The sequence below is a fragment of the Balaenoptera acutorostrata genome, chromosome 1, assembly GCF_949987535.1.
Source record: "Balaenoptera acutorostrata chromosome 1, mBalAcu1.1, whole genome shotgun sequence".
Lineage (NCBI taxonomy): Eukaryota > Metazoa > Chordata > Mammalia > Artiodactyla > Balaenopteridae > Balaenoptera > Balaenoptera acutorostrata.
Window position 1 is genome coordinate 141,576,268 of NC_080064.1, and position 12,744 is coordinate 141,589,011.

At 47.2% G+C, this 12,744-nt stretch overlaps 1 protein-coding gene across 6 annotated transcripts in view; it reads right to left on the reverse strand.

Moving 5' to 3' along the window:
- STX6 (syntaxin 6) overlaps window positions 1–12,744 on the reverse strand; it is a 75,653-nt gene that overhangs the window by 29,315 nt on the left and 33,594 nt on the right. For 2 of the 6 annotated variants that reach the window (XM_028168016.2, XM_028168017.2), the window contains exon 7: window positions 10,577–10,671. In XM_028168016.2, the coding sequence (XP_028023817.1) occupies window positions 10,577–10,671 (95 nt within the window). The other 4 variants (XM_057551574.1, XM_007188190.2, XM_007188188.2 and 1 more) reach the window with 4 other exon arrangements.

A 12,744-nucleotide genomic window follows, 5' to 3' on the forward strand; every position in this document is an offset into this window, starting at 1 on the left:
CAGGTTTGAGATAATACTAGATGAAGAAACCTCTCTGGTTCACACAGCCATTTCTGGCGCTATATGTGTTAACAGCAAGTACTTAGAACAGTGCCTGGCACACAGAAGGTGCTCAGTCTGGGCGAGGATGATGATGGCAAAAGGAATGATGACGATCCCTGCCCCTAAGGAGCTCACGTAGCCTGGTCGCCTTGTCCCACAGAGCTACCGACTGGGATGGGCACTATCCTTGCTGGTTAACACTTCCGCGAGAGGGAAATACGGAACTCAGTTCCTTTGTGTTCTAGTCTCTCTGCCCCCCCCCCCCCAGGTGCCTCATTCCAACTGAAACTGTGTCGTATGATGTTGTAAAGGGATAGTATGGCTGCTTGGGGGTTTAAGAATTCATATAACGTGCTCAGCCAGAGAAAACAATTTAGAATTCACATCTTCCACCAGGCACAAACTTTTCCCACCCCAGACATATGCACGTGTCCGTGTTTACTAGTGGGGATGGAAGGAGGGGAGGGAGCTGTGTTTTGGTATGAAAAGAACTAAAAATAAAAACCAACCAAATCAAAAACCAAGACAAAGTTCATGGTCTCTCCATTTCTCTTTAATACTGAACAGTAGTCTTTATACAGTTATAACATGATTTCAAGAGTAGAAGTAAGAAACATTATCGATAAACTTCAGGTGTAAAAATATCACTTTTAAGGATGGCTAGTTGAGGCTTTTTTAAACACAAGTTTTTTTTTTTTTTAAAGTTTTCAAGTTTATAGTGTCATCAAATTTTGTTTGATGTCAGGCTTACAATGAAGGCCATGAAGCTGTTTTATTTTACAGGGGTGGTTTACTGCAGCCTAAATTCCATGATGCAGGAGCATTGGTTCTCACACTTGACTGTGCATCAGAATCCCCTGGAGGGCTTGTTAAACAGCCCACTCACCCCACCCCAGTCTGTGAGTCTGGGGCGGGGCCCGTGAATCTGCATTTCTAGCAAGTTACCAGGGGATGCTGCCGCCGCTGGTCCCACACCACACTTGGAGACCCACTGCGTACAGGAAGCGAGATCTACCCACAGCGGGGCTGTAAACTGTTGGCACCAGGGCTCTGGCACTGTTCTCGTGTTGGGGGGTGCGGGGAGAAAGCACCATCTGGAAATCTCCACGGCGTTTGCATTTCTAATCCTTGATCTCACTTCTTTTGTTTGTACCTTCTAGTTAATTAAAAATAAAATGCCGTAAGGTTATTTATCCTTGAAAGAAAAAAACAGTGGTTTAGTCCTGCTGAGCACTGCCACGTATTACACTCTGTTTTTAATTACATTAATTTTTTATTACAAATGAGCCAGTGAAAGCTTATTTCCACTTACAAAAACCAAATCCATCATCATTTACAGCTTGCTTTCTTTGGCCCTTTCCGGTTTCCAGGCCACCCCCCAACCCTGAGCGTTCTCCTGCCCTGGGTCAGCCAGGACGTCATAGCATGGCACTTAAGGCAGTTCCAATAACTTATTAGTGGGACACCTTGCCTGGCCTCTCCTCACCTCGCACAGACGCAGGGCACAGACGCACTATCTTCCTGAGGATTAGGACGGCTGTCTCTCCCGGAACCGACTAACTGTGGCGTCACAATTCCCATCCAGTAGCAGGGTCTCAGCCAGAACCTACTTTCTGCAGAGCAGGAAAGAACCGCCCTGAACTTGGTCCCACCCCGGGGCTGACGGAAAGCCGGGCTGGAGTGGAGTGCTGGGCTGCCGCCAGGGAGCAGGCCCAAGAGCTCTGGTGAGCGGACAGCAAAGCCAGGTGGTCTTGTTTCTAACACCCCTGGATAATCAAGTGGCTTCCGGGTTTGATAACTCATAACCTTTTTAAAAAAAAATGGTAAAATATACTTTCTCACAAAGTGTCTGGCTGCAGCTGGCAAACCAGGACCATGAAATGTTCATGTGAAACCCCAGCAGTAGGGCAGGTGATTGGACAATCCCTGTCTAAGCACAGCTCCCATCTGCACGGCCTCGGGGACGGGCACTTCTGGACAAAGGTCATATCAGAAGGAAGACAACGCCAACACATTAGCTTATGTCAGAGGGAAACCAAGTTCTTTTTTCCTCACCTCCCCAAGCATCTGTCCTAGTAAAGAGACTATAATAGCATATAACAAAGAACTTTCAACGCACGGAGATTGCAGCAACGTGACCAGAGCGCCAGTGGTTGTCCAAAAGCAAAAGACATCAAGTGGCTGGGCTGAGGGGGGAGCGTGACAAGCCACTACCAGCCTACGTCACGTCACTGAGGTCAGCTTGGTCCAGACGGGGTGCAGGCTCCCCGGTGCCAAGTCTGGACTGCACCCCACCCAGTGACTCCCACGTCTGCTGCGGGAGCTGAAAGCGTTTCAACTCTGAAGCAAGAGGACTACTGAGCTAAGTGACCATAAGTCCTTCTGAGGCTACCGTCAGGGATGCTAACACCCCAGAAGTCTGCTAGCTTGGAGCTTCGGCCCCAGCCTGGGGGACCCGGTACCCGGCTTCAGTCTCCAGGTTCACAGCAGTGCCGTCCTAGGCTCTGAAGGGCTGTCCTCTCTACTAAGAACTCTCCTGGGGTTCTGGACTCGACAGCAGACAGCAGCCTCCCTGTGAACGTTATCGGGCAGACATGGTGGGACGGCACCCATGTTTTATAGGCAACAGACGGACACGGGCCTTGCAAGACAGGAGCTCCTTGTTTTCAGCACAAGCATATTCTGTGAAAGCTGGGAGCTGGGTACGGGCAGCTGGGCAGGACAGAGTCTTTACCTCCTCCTGCCAGGGCAGCCCAGGGGCTAAGTTGCCCCTCGAGCAGGAGCAGGGGCCCTGGAGGAAGAGGCCGCTGCACCTGATGGCCCCTCGGGGCCCTGTCCTCGTGCCCTGTGGTCGGGGACAGCACCACCTGACTGCGGGGCTGAGGACCCTTTGGCTTCACCTTCTCTCTGCTCTTGATGGACAAAGAACAGTCTTCAAAAAAAAAAAAAAAAATCTTAAAAAACCTGGGAGTGGAAGAAATGCCAACGAGAGTTAGACGAAGAGGGAGGACTGGCGGTAGTGCGTTCCGTATTTTAGAACTTTAGCTTTCCAGACAGTCCGAATTTTGTTTTGTTTACAAATTTGTCCTGTGTACAGGTAACGCCAAATGGTCCAAATTCCAGAATGGGAAAGCAACTCGTATTTATCAGTTGGTTTTAGATCTTCAAATGCTATGAATTCTCTAGAAAGGTGGTAATGGTCTCACTTGACAGGGAAATTACCAAAAGAAAAATCTTGGCTCTGCCACCTTCACTTACAGAAGGTAAAACACTTAGCAGAGACAGATTTCTGCTGGAGTTAAGACTACATTTTTCTTCGCAGCCCTTAATCTCACGAGGTGAGAAGGAGTGGAAGTTGCCAAGTTGTTGGCTACCAGACCCATCAGTCTGTTTAACTCTGGCTAAAAGCAGAGAATAATGGGCAAGTTACCAAGTTTCTCCCCCAGCTCTGGCGTGAAGATCCTCATGTAACATGCATGCTGTGACTTCCAATTGCCACACAGTAGCGGCACACAGAGCGCATTGTGATTTTTCACAGTTCTCACAAAGACAAGATCAAAAATCAGGACTAAAAACTAAAGGTATTTCGGTTTTCCAGCTGGAGTCCCACTCTGGCAAACGCTCTCCATGGTTCATTCCCCCATTCTACACCCCACCTCACCAAACCAGTGGATGGGAGATGCTCTTCCAATAAACAGAAATCGAGCTCTTTCTGTCATCCATCATATTCTGCCAGTTTTTAAGCAATGACGAGTACAGCACGAGGTACAGAGGCTGAAGGAGGGAAAAAGCCCCACGGCTACAGGAAGTACCTCTAAGCCTTGTAGGGGTGTCGCGGGCATCCACTCTGCCCCCCCCCCAGTCCACACTCAGGGTCAGGGGGCCACTTGCAAGGAACCCAAAGCATGAGGATCACTGATGAGGAAACCTAAGCCCCTGGCATGCTCTCTCTGCCAGTCTGGAGTCTGACTGGGCGGTGGGCGTGGTCTTCAAGTGAACACTGGTCTGTAGTGACTGCTCAGTCCTGGTACAACAGGGTGGGTCCCAGGATCGGGCCAAGCGGCTCCGACAAACACGTGAAGAGGCGGCCTATCGGAGAACCAGAGGCCACAAAGAGCAGTGGCCCTACAGGGAGAATGCCGTAGTGACGGGATTTTAAGCAACTTTTCTTTCTCAACAGATTGCTCTTCAGCTTCAGCCCAGTCTGGTCTACAACAGCCACTGTTTAGCAAACACCTTAAATCAGCGAGCCTGCTGACTCTAAATATCCCCACACATTTACTAATTAAGCCTCGGCGTCACAAAACTTGGTCCCTGAAGCCTGGGGAGAATCTTACTCACTAATGGCCAGTGTGTTCCTAACAGGCCCTGCTGACACACGTCAGTTTCGAGGGGCACAGTAAATCTGGTAACACCCAGATAATGGCATGGCGTTTAAACAGGGCAATCCTGTAATTCATCAAGAAGCCAGCTGCTTCGTGTCACGTGGAAAGTGGGGATTACAGTACTGAGACAAGGTCCACGTGGATGTTTAAAAAGACGTGTATATTTTAATGCAAATCTAAGGACCAGCCCTGTCCTCAGTTTGTAGAAGACTATCTTAACAAAGTCTCAAAACTCTGTAAAACAAATAATCTAGTACCCTACACCTGAAGCCCTTTGTAATAATCACTTTTTTTCCTAATTTGAAAAGAAATAACATATATCATATAGAGTTGAGTGTAAACGTGGATGTCAATCACCCTTTTAGTTTTATAAACCTGCTTTTAGCTTTCATCAACAGGTAGATTTCCTTACCAACCATGATCCTAAACATAATACCCTTCTTTAAAAAATTGTTACAAATATTTATTAAAAAGTGCAATTCAAAGGTTAGCTAGGCAAGTACATCATTACAAACCACACACACACACACACACACACACACACACACACGGAAAACAAAAGCCCAACACACACAAAAAAACAAGATACAAACAAAACAAGAAAAAAAAGCGTGCTGAGGAATGGGCCCCAAGAGATGAGGAGATGGAAGTCAAAGCTAGAACTCTACCCAGATGTTGCTGTGCTTCCCAAGTGCGAAAAAGATAGGAGAGACCTGCAGCTTCCACTGCCAAGTGCTGGCTCTGCGTTCAGCTGCTACTTCAATATTAGGTTTTCATCAGGGAGGTTATAAAAATATCCTATATACATGTGTACACAGGAGGCATTTTAAAAGTCATCAGAAGCGTGAAGTGTATAGTGTCTCAGCAGTTTCAGCTACTAAAACCCAATTGAAGCGTCTGTCATTTAAATTTGGATTGGCTCAGTTATTTGAATGGATGATAAAATTGAATTGTCATCTCAGGGAAAAAGGAACCAAGTTCACCTACCCATCCTTGCAGTCACTCACAGGGTAAGAAAAATCTGGTCCAGAACTAGTCTTTTTGACATTATAGTTTCTGAGTAAATGTAATCAACGTGCTGCCCCCCCCCCAGCCCCCAAGGCAGAGTGCTGCAGGAATAAAATAACTGCCAACGACACCACCTCGGGATCTCAGTTCACTCACATGAGCTGCTCATCTAAGGGTCACTCTAGAAATGCAACTTGCACCTCTAGGCAGGAGGCTGTAGGATAGCGGCATGAATCCAGCAAGGGCCTGACCCTGGCGACCTCACCCGCCCTCTGCAGCTGTGTCCTGCTGCCCTGTCCTCCCTTCAATTCAAGCCACAAGTTGCCAGCACCCCCAAAGCCCAGTGCTTTTCATTCTTCTCCATTGGTTATTCCTACCACAAAGAACTGTGCTCGGAGAAGCACCTTCACCCTAGCACTTATCCCTGAAAAACCAATCACTGCATCTTCTGTCACAAAGTACTTCTGAGCCCTCTGTCCCCACTAACCGCCAGCTTTCAGGGGCAAAGGGACGCTGCCGCGACAGGATGTGAAACCTACCCAGGAGCCCGCATCCCCGATGGATGCCTCTGGATGGGCCAGCACGTGCTGTCTGGTGGGGGAAGGGTGTGAGCGGGGGGGGGGGGGGGGGGGGAAAGAGCTGCCAAGACGGATGGAATGAGCAACAGCCAACACGAGCCGAGTCTGCGAATTTTTCTGGATTCCTCGAAGGCCCTCCAGGGGGAGCGAGGTCCAGGGGGGCAAAGCAGGGCCCGCTGTCCTCGGATCAGGGCCAGGGGGCACCGGGAGTGTGCAGTCGTCGACTTCCTCTTCCCGCCAGCTCCTCCCCCAAGCGGGGCTGAAGGACCCGTCTCCATGGCGAGGTCACAGAGAGAAAAGTCAGCGCGGGCTGTGTTTCCAGGAGAGGGACGCGAGGAGCGGGCACACTGCGCACTGCTTCTCCCTCTCCCCTCGGGCTCCCGTGCAGGGGGAAGCGACCTGGGGGCCCCGCTGTCACAGCACTAGGAAGAGGATCAGCACGACCAGGAGGACCACGAAGAGGACAGCGATAGCACACCACTGGCGCCGATCTGGAAGGCAGGACACGAGGATCAGCTCTCCCGGGGCTCGACAGCCCCCAAGATACAGTTACAGGAAACTTCAGGCAACACCTGCATGCAGGCAGAACGGGCAGAGGCCCTGAACCGGCCCGGGCACCTGGGACTCTTACCGCCGCTCTTCCCGGCCTGCACTGCACATGCATTCACAACCCTGCTCGTCCGCTGAAAGCCAGCCTGGTAACAAGTACCTGCTTTGTGTCTCAAGTCTCTAATTAAAATCCATGGATCACAGTTTTCTGCTACCACATCCCTGGAAAAGGTGTTGGCATTGGTATTACAGATCAAAGCTCGTCTGCTTTAATCTCCCACCAAAATCAAATCATTTAACGAAACAGTAATCATGTTCTTTTCTTAATGAGCACAATGGAAGGATAGAAAGGAGATGAAAGCTACTGCTGGTCACTTCAGGAAACAGTGAGCTGAAAAAGCAAGCTGCAGTGATCACGGGGTGATGAACTTCACACCACCCCTGGGCAAGAAAGATCACTTAACCAGTAACTGTGTTAAAAAGTAACTGACACAGCTTATCTGTAAATGAAAGTGGAATGTCTTTTCTGAAGCTTTCTGCCCTACACACAATTTAGAACAGGTGCAGTAAACAATGTAGCCAGAATCCATCTAAATGGCGGAGAGCAAGGAGGCCCTGAGGGACAGAAGGGCCCACACAGGCTCCCGCCCACAATCCTGACTGCGTCCCCCTAACTCTCAGGGCTGCTGGGAAAACTACACAACACGAATACCCTTGCACACTCTGTGGGCCCACGCTCGGGGCACAGGATGCTGTCTGTCGTCAGGATGCACCCTTCACTTGGGCAGATGTAGGAAGAGCAAGCCGTCTCTCCACAGAGGAGCCCTGCTGTTTTGCACAAAGGGTCAGGCTGAGATAAAGCCGGTGACAATGCAGCTCAGCTGCTGGAAGTAAGAGTTCCATTTAAGTAGAAATGCAAAGGTACATATACTGATTCACCAAAAGTTTATTTGAAAGCCTGCAGATTTTAGCACACCAGAGCTATTGAGAATCACATTATAAAAAGGTCTGAATCTAAGAAAATACACTGCAGAACTTTCCACAAAGCAATGCCAAGTCCACAAAACATGTACTTAAGTTATACTTAAATGTCATGGAGAGCAAAGTCTTAGAACCGGCCAATAGAACTGCTACGAAACAATAGTAAGTAAAGCAGGTACCTTCCTAGTGGCTCATCCTGCTCTCCATCACACATGCTAGCAACTCACTTAGTAACTGGGGATTAGGGTCAAGACCTCAAGTCCATCTGTTCCTTTTCTGAAACAAGACTAGTCCAAAAGGCGTGGGGAAGCAGGGCTGGCCTACTCCAGATAATAGTATTAATCTGTTTAACTACCACTTCAATGGTCCAGAAAACTCAAGTCCCTAGCATTCTTTCATCTATTTTAAAATGTTTACAACAATTTAAAAGCCCTCTCATTAAACTGATTAGTCTATATTCTAGGATGATACAGTCAAGGTAAATGCTTCCTGACAAGGCACCCTGCCATCTCAGACCTGGATTTCCAATACTGAACCAGCTTCCCGTCAGCCTCTACCCAAACCGCCTCCCCTCTCCACTCACTTTCTCTTCTGCAGCTGCACTAAATAGGGGTTTTCATCAAGGAGGACAGCCATCACACAAGCTAGCATAACCCAGGTATGCTCTTTTAAATGCACTTTCCTCTGAAGTGTTAAGTTGCTTCTAGGAAGCACGAACTGGGCAACCCCACGGAGCTGTTACCCTAGCACACTTCCCCCCAAAAGGAGCGGGTACTAACCACAAGGGCTTTTGTGACCCCAAGTGAATAGACCTAACCAGCTTTTTGCAAGCTCAGGACCTGCCTCAAAAAGTCAGGGGGAACAAAGGGGACTCCACAGGTTTTTCCCCCTCCCAATATAGTCTCTTCCCCTAAAGAGAAAAGATGAACAACAGAATTTGGGAAAGTGAGGGGAAGAAAACCTTGGTATCCACACAAAATATACTTTTTGAGGGTAGGAGAATGACAAGATTAGTCTCTCTTGGGGTCATTCAAAAAAGTAAGCATGGCGTCTTGGGTGATTTCTGCCCAGGAAGCAGCCAGCACTGCGGGAGGGGCGGGGGGCCCGCAGGCGGAGGTCTCGCCTCTGCAGGGCTGTGGAGCGAGGGCGTTCAGTTACTGCCTAATCAAACTTCAGCGCGTCTTGACACTCTTTCTTTATGCACAGGCTTGGTTGAAAAGCAGTGAACTTTCCTAAAAGTTATGGAGGAAAACAGAGACAAACACAAATTGCCTCGTCGTCAAATTGGAGCCAACACAGCCAAGTAGGAGGCCCCGAGCAATCTCTCTGGGGAGCAAATAGAGATTAAAAGGAACCCCACAGGCAAGCTGTCCAAACCCAAGGGCCTTTCAGGCTAAACGCTCTGTTTCCTGGCTCTCTTTCTTAGACAAACATAACTGAAGTTCTTACTTTGCTCCCCAAACTTTTCTTCTGGGAGAAAGTAGGAGAAGGCATAAGCAGGCCTAGTGCTATTTACACACACTGAAACACTTATCACAATGCAAGTATTTTTCTAAATTATTCATACCCAGAATGCTGGGGACAAGGACACAGTGCATCTTTGTTCCGCTGCTCTTCTCCAAACAAAACTGGTGCTGAAGTAGCTACTAGACTTTGCGACTAATACATAAACTAGTGAGAGATCTGGTTGAAATTGGTTATATAATACTTCAGTAAAATGCTTTTTTTTTTTTTTTTTTTTAAAGAGGGGTGGGGTGGAAGAGGAGAGAACAGAGGGAAGCAGGAAGAGGACTTTGCAAACCTCCCTGTAGGTGTGTGGAAGACGAACTAAGCTGGTGCCTGCCGCAGGCAATGAAGAGCCTTCCAGAAGCATGAAGATATTTGCCCCTGGAGAGAATGAAGGAAACCAGGAAGCTAGGAGCTTCCCTTTGTCTTGAATGTAACAGGTCCTTTGCCCCCAGGGCCATCTTCCACCTATCTTATCCTTTCTTTTTTTTTCAAACAAACATTTACTATGTACTAATACATGAGAGACACCATTAAACACTTGTACACTAATTATTATTTCATTTAATCCTCACAATGACCTTGAGAGGTAGGCATCAACCTGTTTTTTTTTTATATATAAGAAACTGAGCCCAAGAGAGGTGTTATGTAACTTGACTATGAGTTAAACTGCTGAAAAGCAAATACACATGTATTTAAATCTTGCCTCAAAAGGCAAGATTAGACTATTAGACTCTGTAACATGTATGTGACAAGAGGAAACCAACAGAAAAACAAGGTGTCAAGAAACAGGGCATGTTCTGATGTGGGAGGGGGTGCTCTGGTTCAAGAACACTTACATGACCTTGAAGAATGTCTCAGTTCCTCCCTTCACCCCGAGACTCCCACAAATAAAGAGAAAAAAAGATACAAGATTTTCTTTTGACTTAAAAAGGTATTATTTCTCATATAATAGGGAAGATGGGTTGTAGTAACAAAAAAATAGTCACTGGAAAACATCTTCCTACATAGTAACTAATTTGAAAAATGTTGCTTCTTTATCCCCAGCCTGGTGCAAATTTGCTGGAATAGTTTACTACAAATTTAACTAAAAACAGTTTAAATGAGATCTGCAAGGCCATCTTATTCTGAAATGGTAGAGGTTTTTCTTTCAGTGAAAAGTCAGTCCGGGAGAAACAGTAACTGGCTCTTAATTACTGTTTTAAAATGAATTCCCTATTTTGGCACGGAAAGAGGAAAAAAAGAAAAAGAAGGATTTTGTAATTATAAAGAAAGTTACTCCACCAGAAGGAACGTCATCGGACACCATCAGCCTTGCACGGTGCGGAACACAAAGACTCTTCCCAGGTGAAGGCCACAAGCAGAAGACAAAGCCCGCGCGCGCGCTAGTCTTCTACTCTCTGACCCCAAAGCATGACAAAAATGTGCCAGAGGAAAGGGATCTGAATGCGCACACCTGTGAGAGACCCCCTAGACTGTGTGTCTAGAATTTAGTAAGAATTCTCGAGCTTAAAAGCGCATACATACCACTGGTCATGTGAGATACTTTTGCAAGTTTCTTCATCACATTGTCCAGCCGAGACTGAGTGCTCTCCAACTCGTGAGAGAAATCATCCAACATACTAGAAAGACAAGCAGACGCAGGAGGCAGCTGGTCAGCACAGTCTCCAGATACACTGGCCGTGGAGCCGGGCCTTAGTTTTAGCAAACATCAAACAGGCAACGTTGGGGTCAAGCCCCCAGCCTTTCATCCTTAGGACAAGATATGTTTTTGATTTCAGAATTTTGGAAATTTAAAAAAGTAGTAAGTTACCTACACTGTGTATTAGCCAAGCCCCCAGCAGGGTCTGGGACAGTCCCCATAATCAAACACACAAGTTAATATTTCTGCAAAGAAAACCATGAGGAGTCATAGCTGCGGTCAGTTCAGGTTAGGTTTTTCTGTAACATGAGCTTGCTGAAAAATTTTTTTTAATTTTGAATTTTTTAGAGCTTTCTAGAATTCAGAATTGCAGACAAGGCCAGTGTGGACCTGACCATACAATAATATAAACTCAGCAGCAGTGCAGTGTAGCAGAAAGAAGGCTGTGTGAAGTCAGACAACCAGGCTTTGCCACTTGCTACCTTGGACAAGGGACCCTGTTTGCTTATCTGTAAAATGGGGCAGTCCTATCTGCGCAGCTTCCCTGCCAGGATTCCTGTAATACCCAAAGCACTTTACAGCGATGTGAGTTAAGAAATACACTTTGATCAAATAATCACCTCCTTTCAGGCACCCTGTGCTTTATCATAAAGCTGGCGGCCTCAGGACTGAGTTCCTGACGGTGTGCGCGGCCCCTCTACACCCACAGAGAACCAGCTCCCTAAGGCTCACACTTGCTCGCTGTCCAAGGTGCAGGTGGGAAAGAAGACACCAAAATACTTATACCAACGGTGTTTATTTCATAAATTACTAAGCATTCCAGACTTTTCAGCTTAAGATTAATATATGATTGTTCTGAGGCTAGAATGTGACACACCAATTAGTACCGGAGGGCTTATTAACAAGGCTTTATTCCTCTGGCAGCATCAAGGGCAGCTAGAACTACTGGTCTGGGTCTGTGCCCACACGAGGCACCTGACAGCCCTGCAGGATTCGGCAACCAACTCCTCATTAAGTCAATCATTAAATAAACTCCATGTTGACAACTAAATAAACAAGCCTTTGTCCCTTACCTGAATTTTCAAATTACAACATTTTTAGCTCATTTTAGATCCTGGTAGCATCTGGGCCCTGCAGCTGGCAGACCTATCCAGGCAGGGCCACATGCTGAGCTACCTGTGTGTGCTGGGAAGGACTTTTCTTACTGAAGACAAAAACGGGTAAGTCATCCAACCTCCGGCCCAAGTACACCCACTAACCACCCACTAACCAAGTCTCTAGCCCAGCTCTAACCAACTCAGCGCTGTCCAAAAGAAATACAATGTGAGTCACATATGCCACTTAATATTTTTTAGTAGCCACATTAAAAAAGGGGGGGGGATTAATTTTAATCTATTTAGCCCAATATACCTAAAAATTATCATTTCGCCATGCAATTTTACATTTTATTCATACTAAGTCTTCAGAATCTGGTATGCATTTACACTCAGGGCCCTTCTCAGTTCAGACTGGCCACATTTCATGTACTTGATGGCTGGTGGCTATTCGTACTGGACAGCACAGGTCTAAGTCCAAGACCCATGTTTTTTCCTTTTAATTTACTTAGTATTTTTATTAGAGTTATACACATACACGGTTTGTAGAGCTAAACAGACCTACAAGGCCTCTTATAAAAAAAACACAGTTGTCTCAGCATCCCCGAGGGCCACCGCTTTCAGCCCCTCACACTATTATCTCGGTGCTTTCTCCAGTTTTTGAAGCTACACGCCGGCACCTCAGTATCCCGATCCTGCTGACTCCGCACAATGAAAAGCTAGGGCTTAGCCCTCCTCCCATTCCATTCCCCACATCAGCATCCTTCCCACTTCTCTTCCCCCTTCCTTCCTTCCAATATAATTGGGTCACAGTTTGATAAGGTCAACATTCAGGGTTTACACTATCATAAGTGAGGAAACGCTCCTCTCCCAGCTCGGGGGTTTGGGGCATGAGTCACACTGCTCCTTGGCTCTCCCCTCTGCTGGCCGAGGATTTGGCTTTCTCAGGTCTGTTGAGT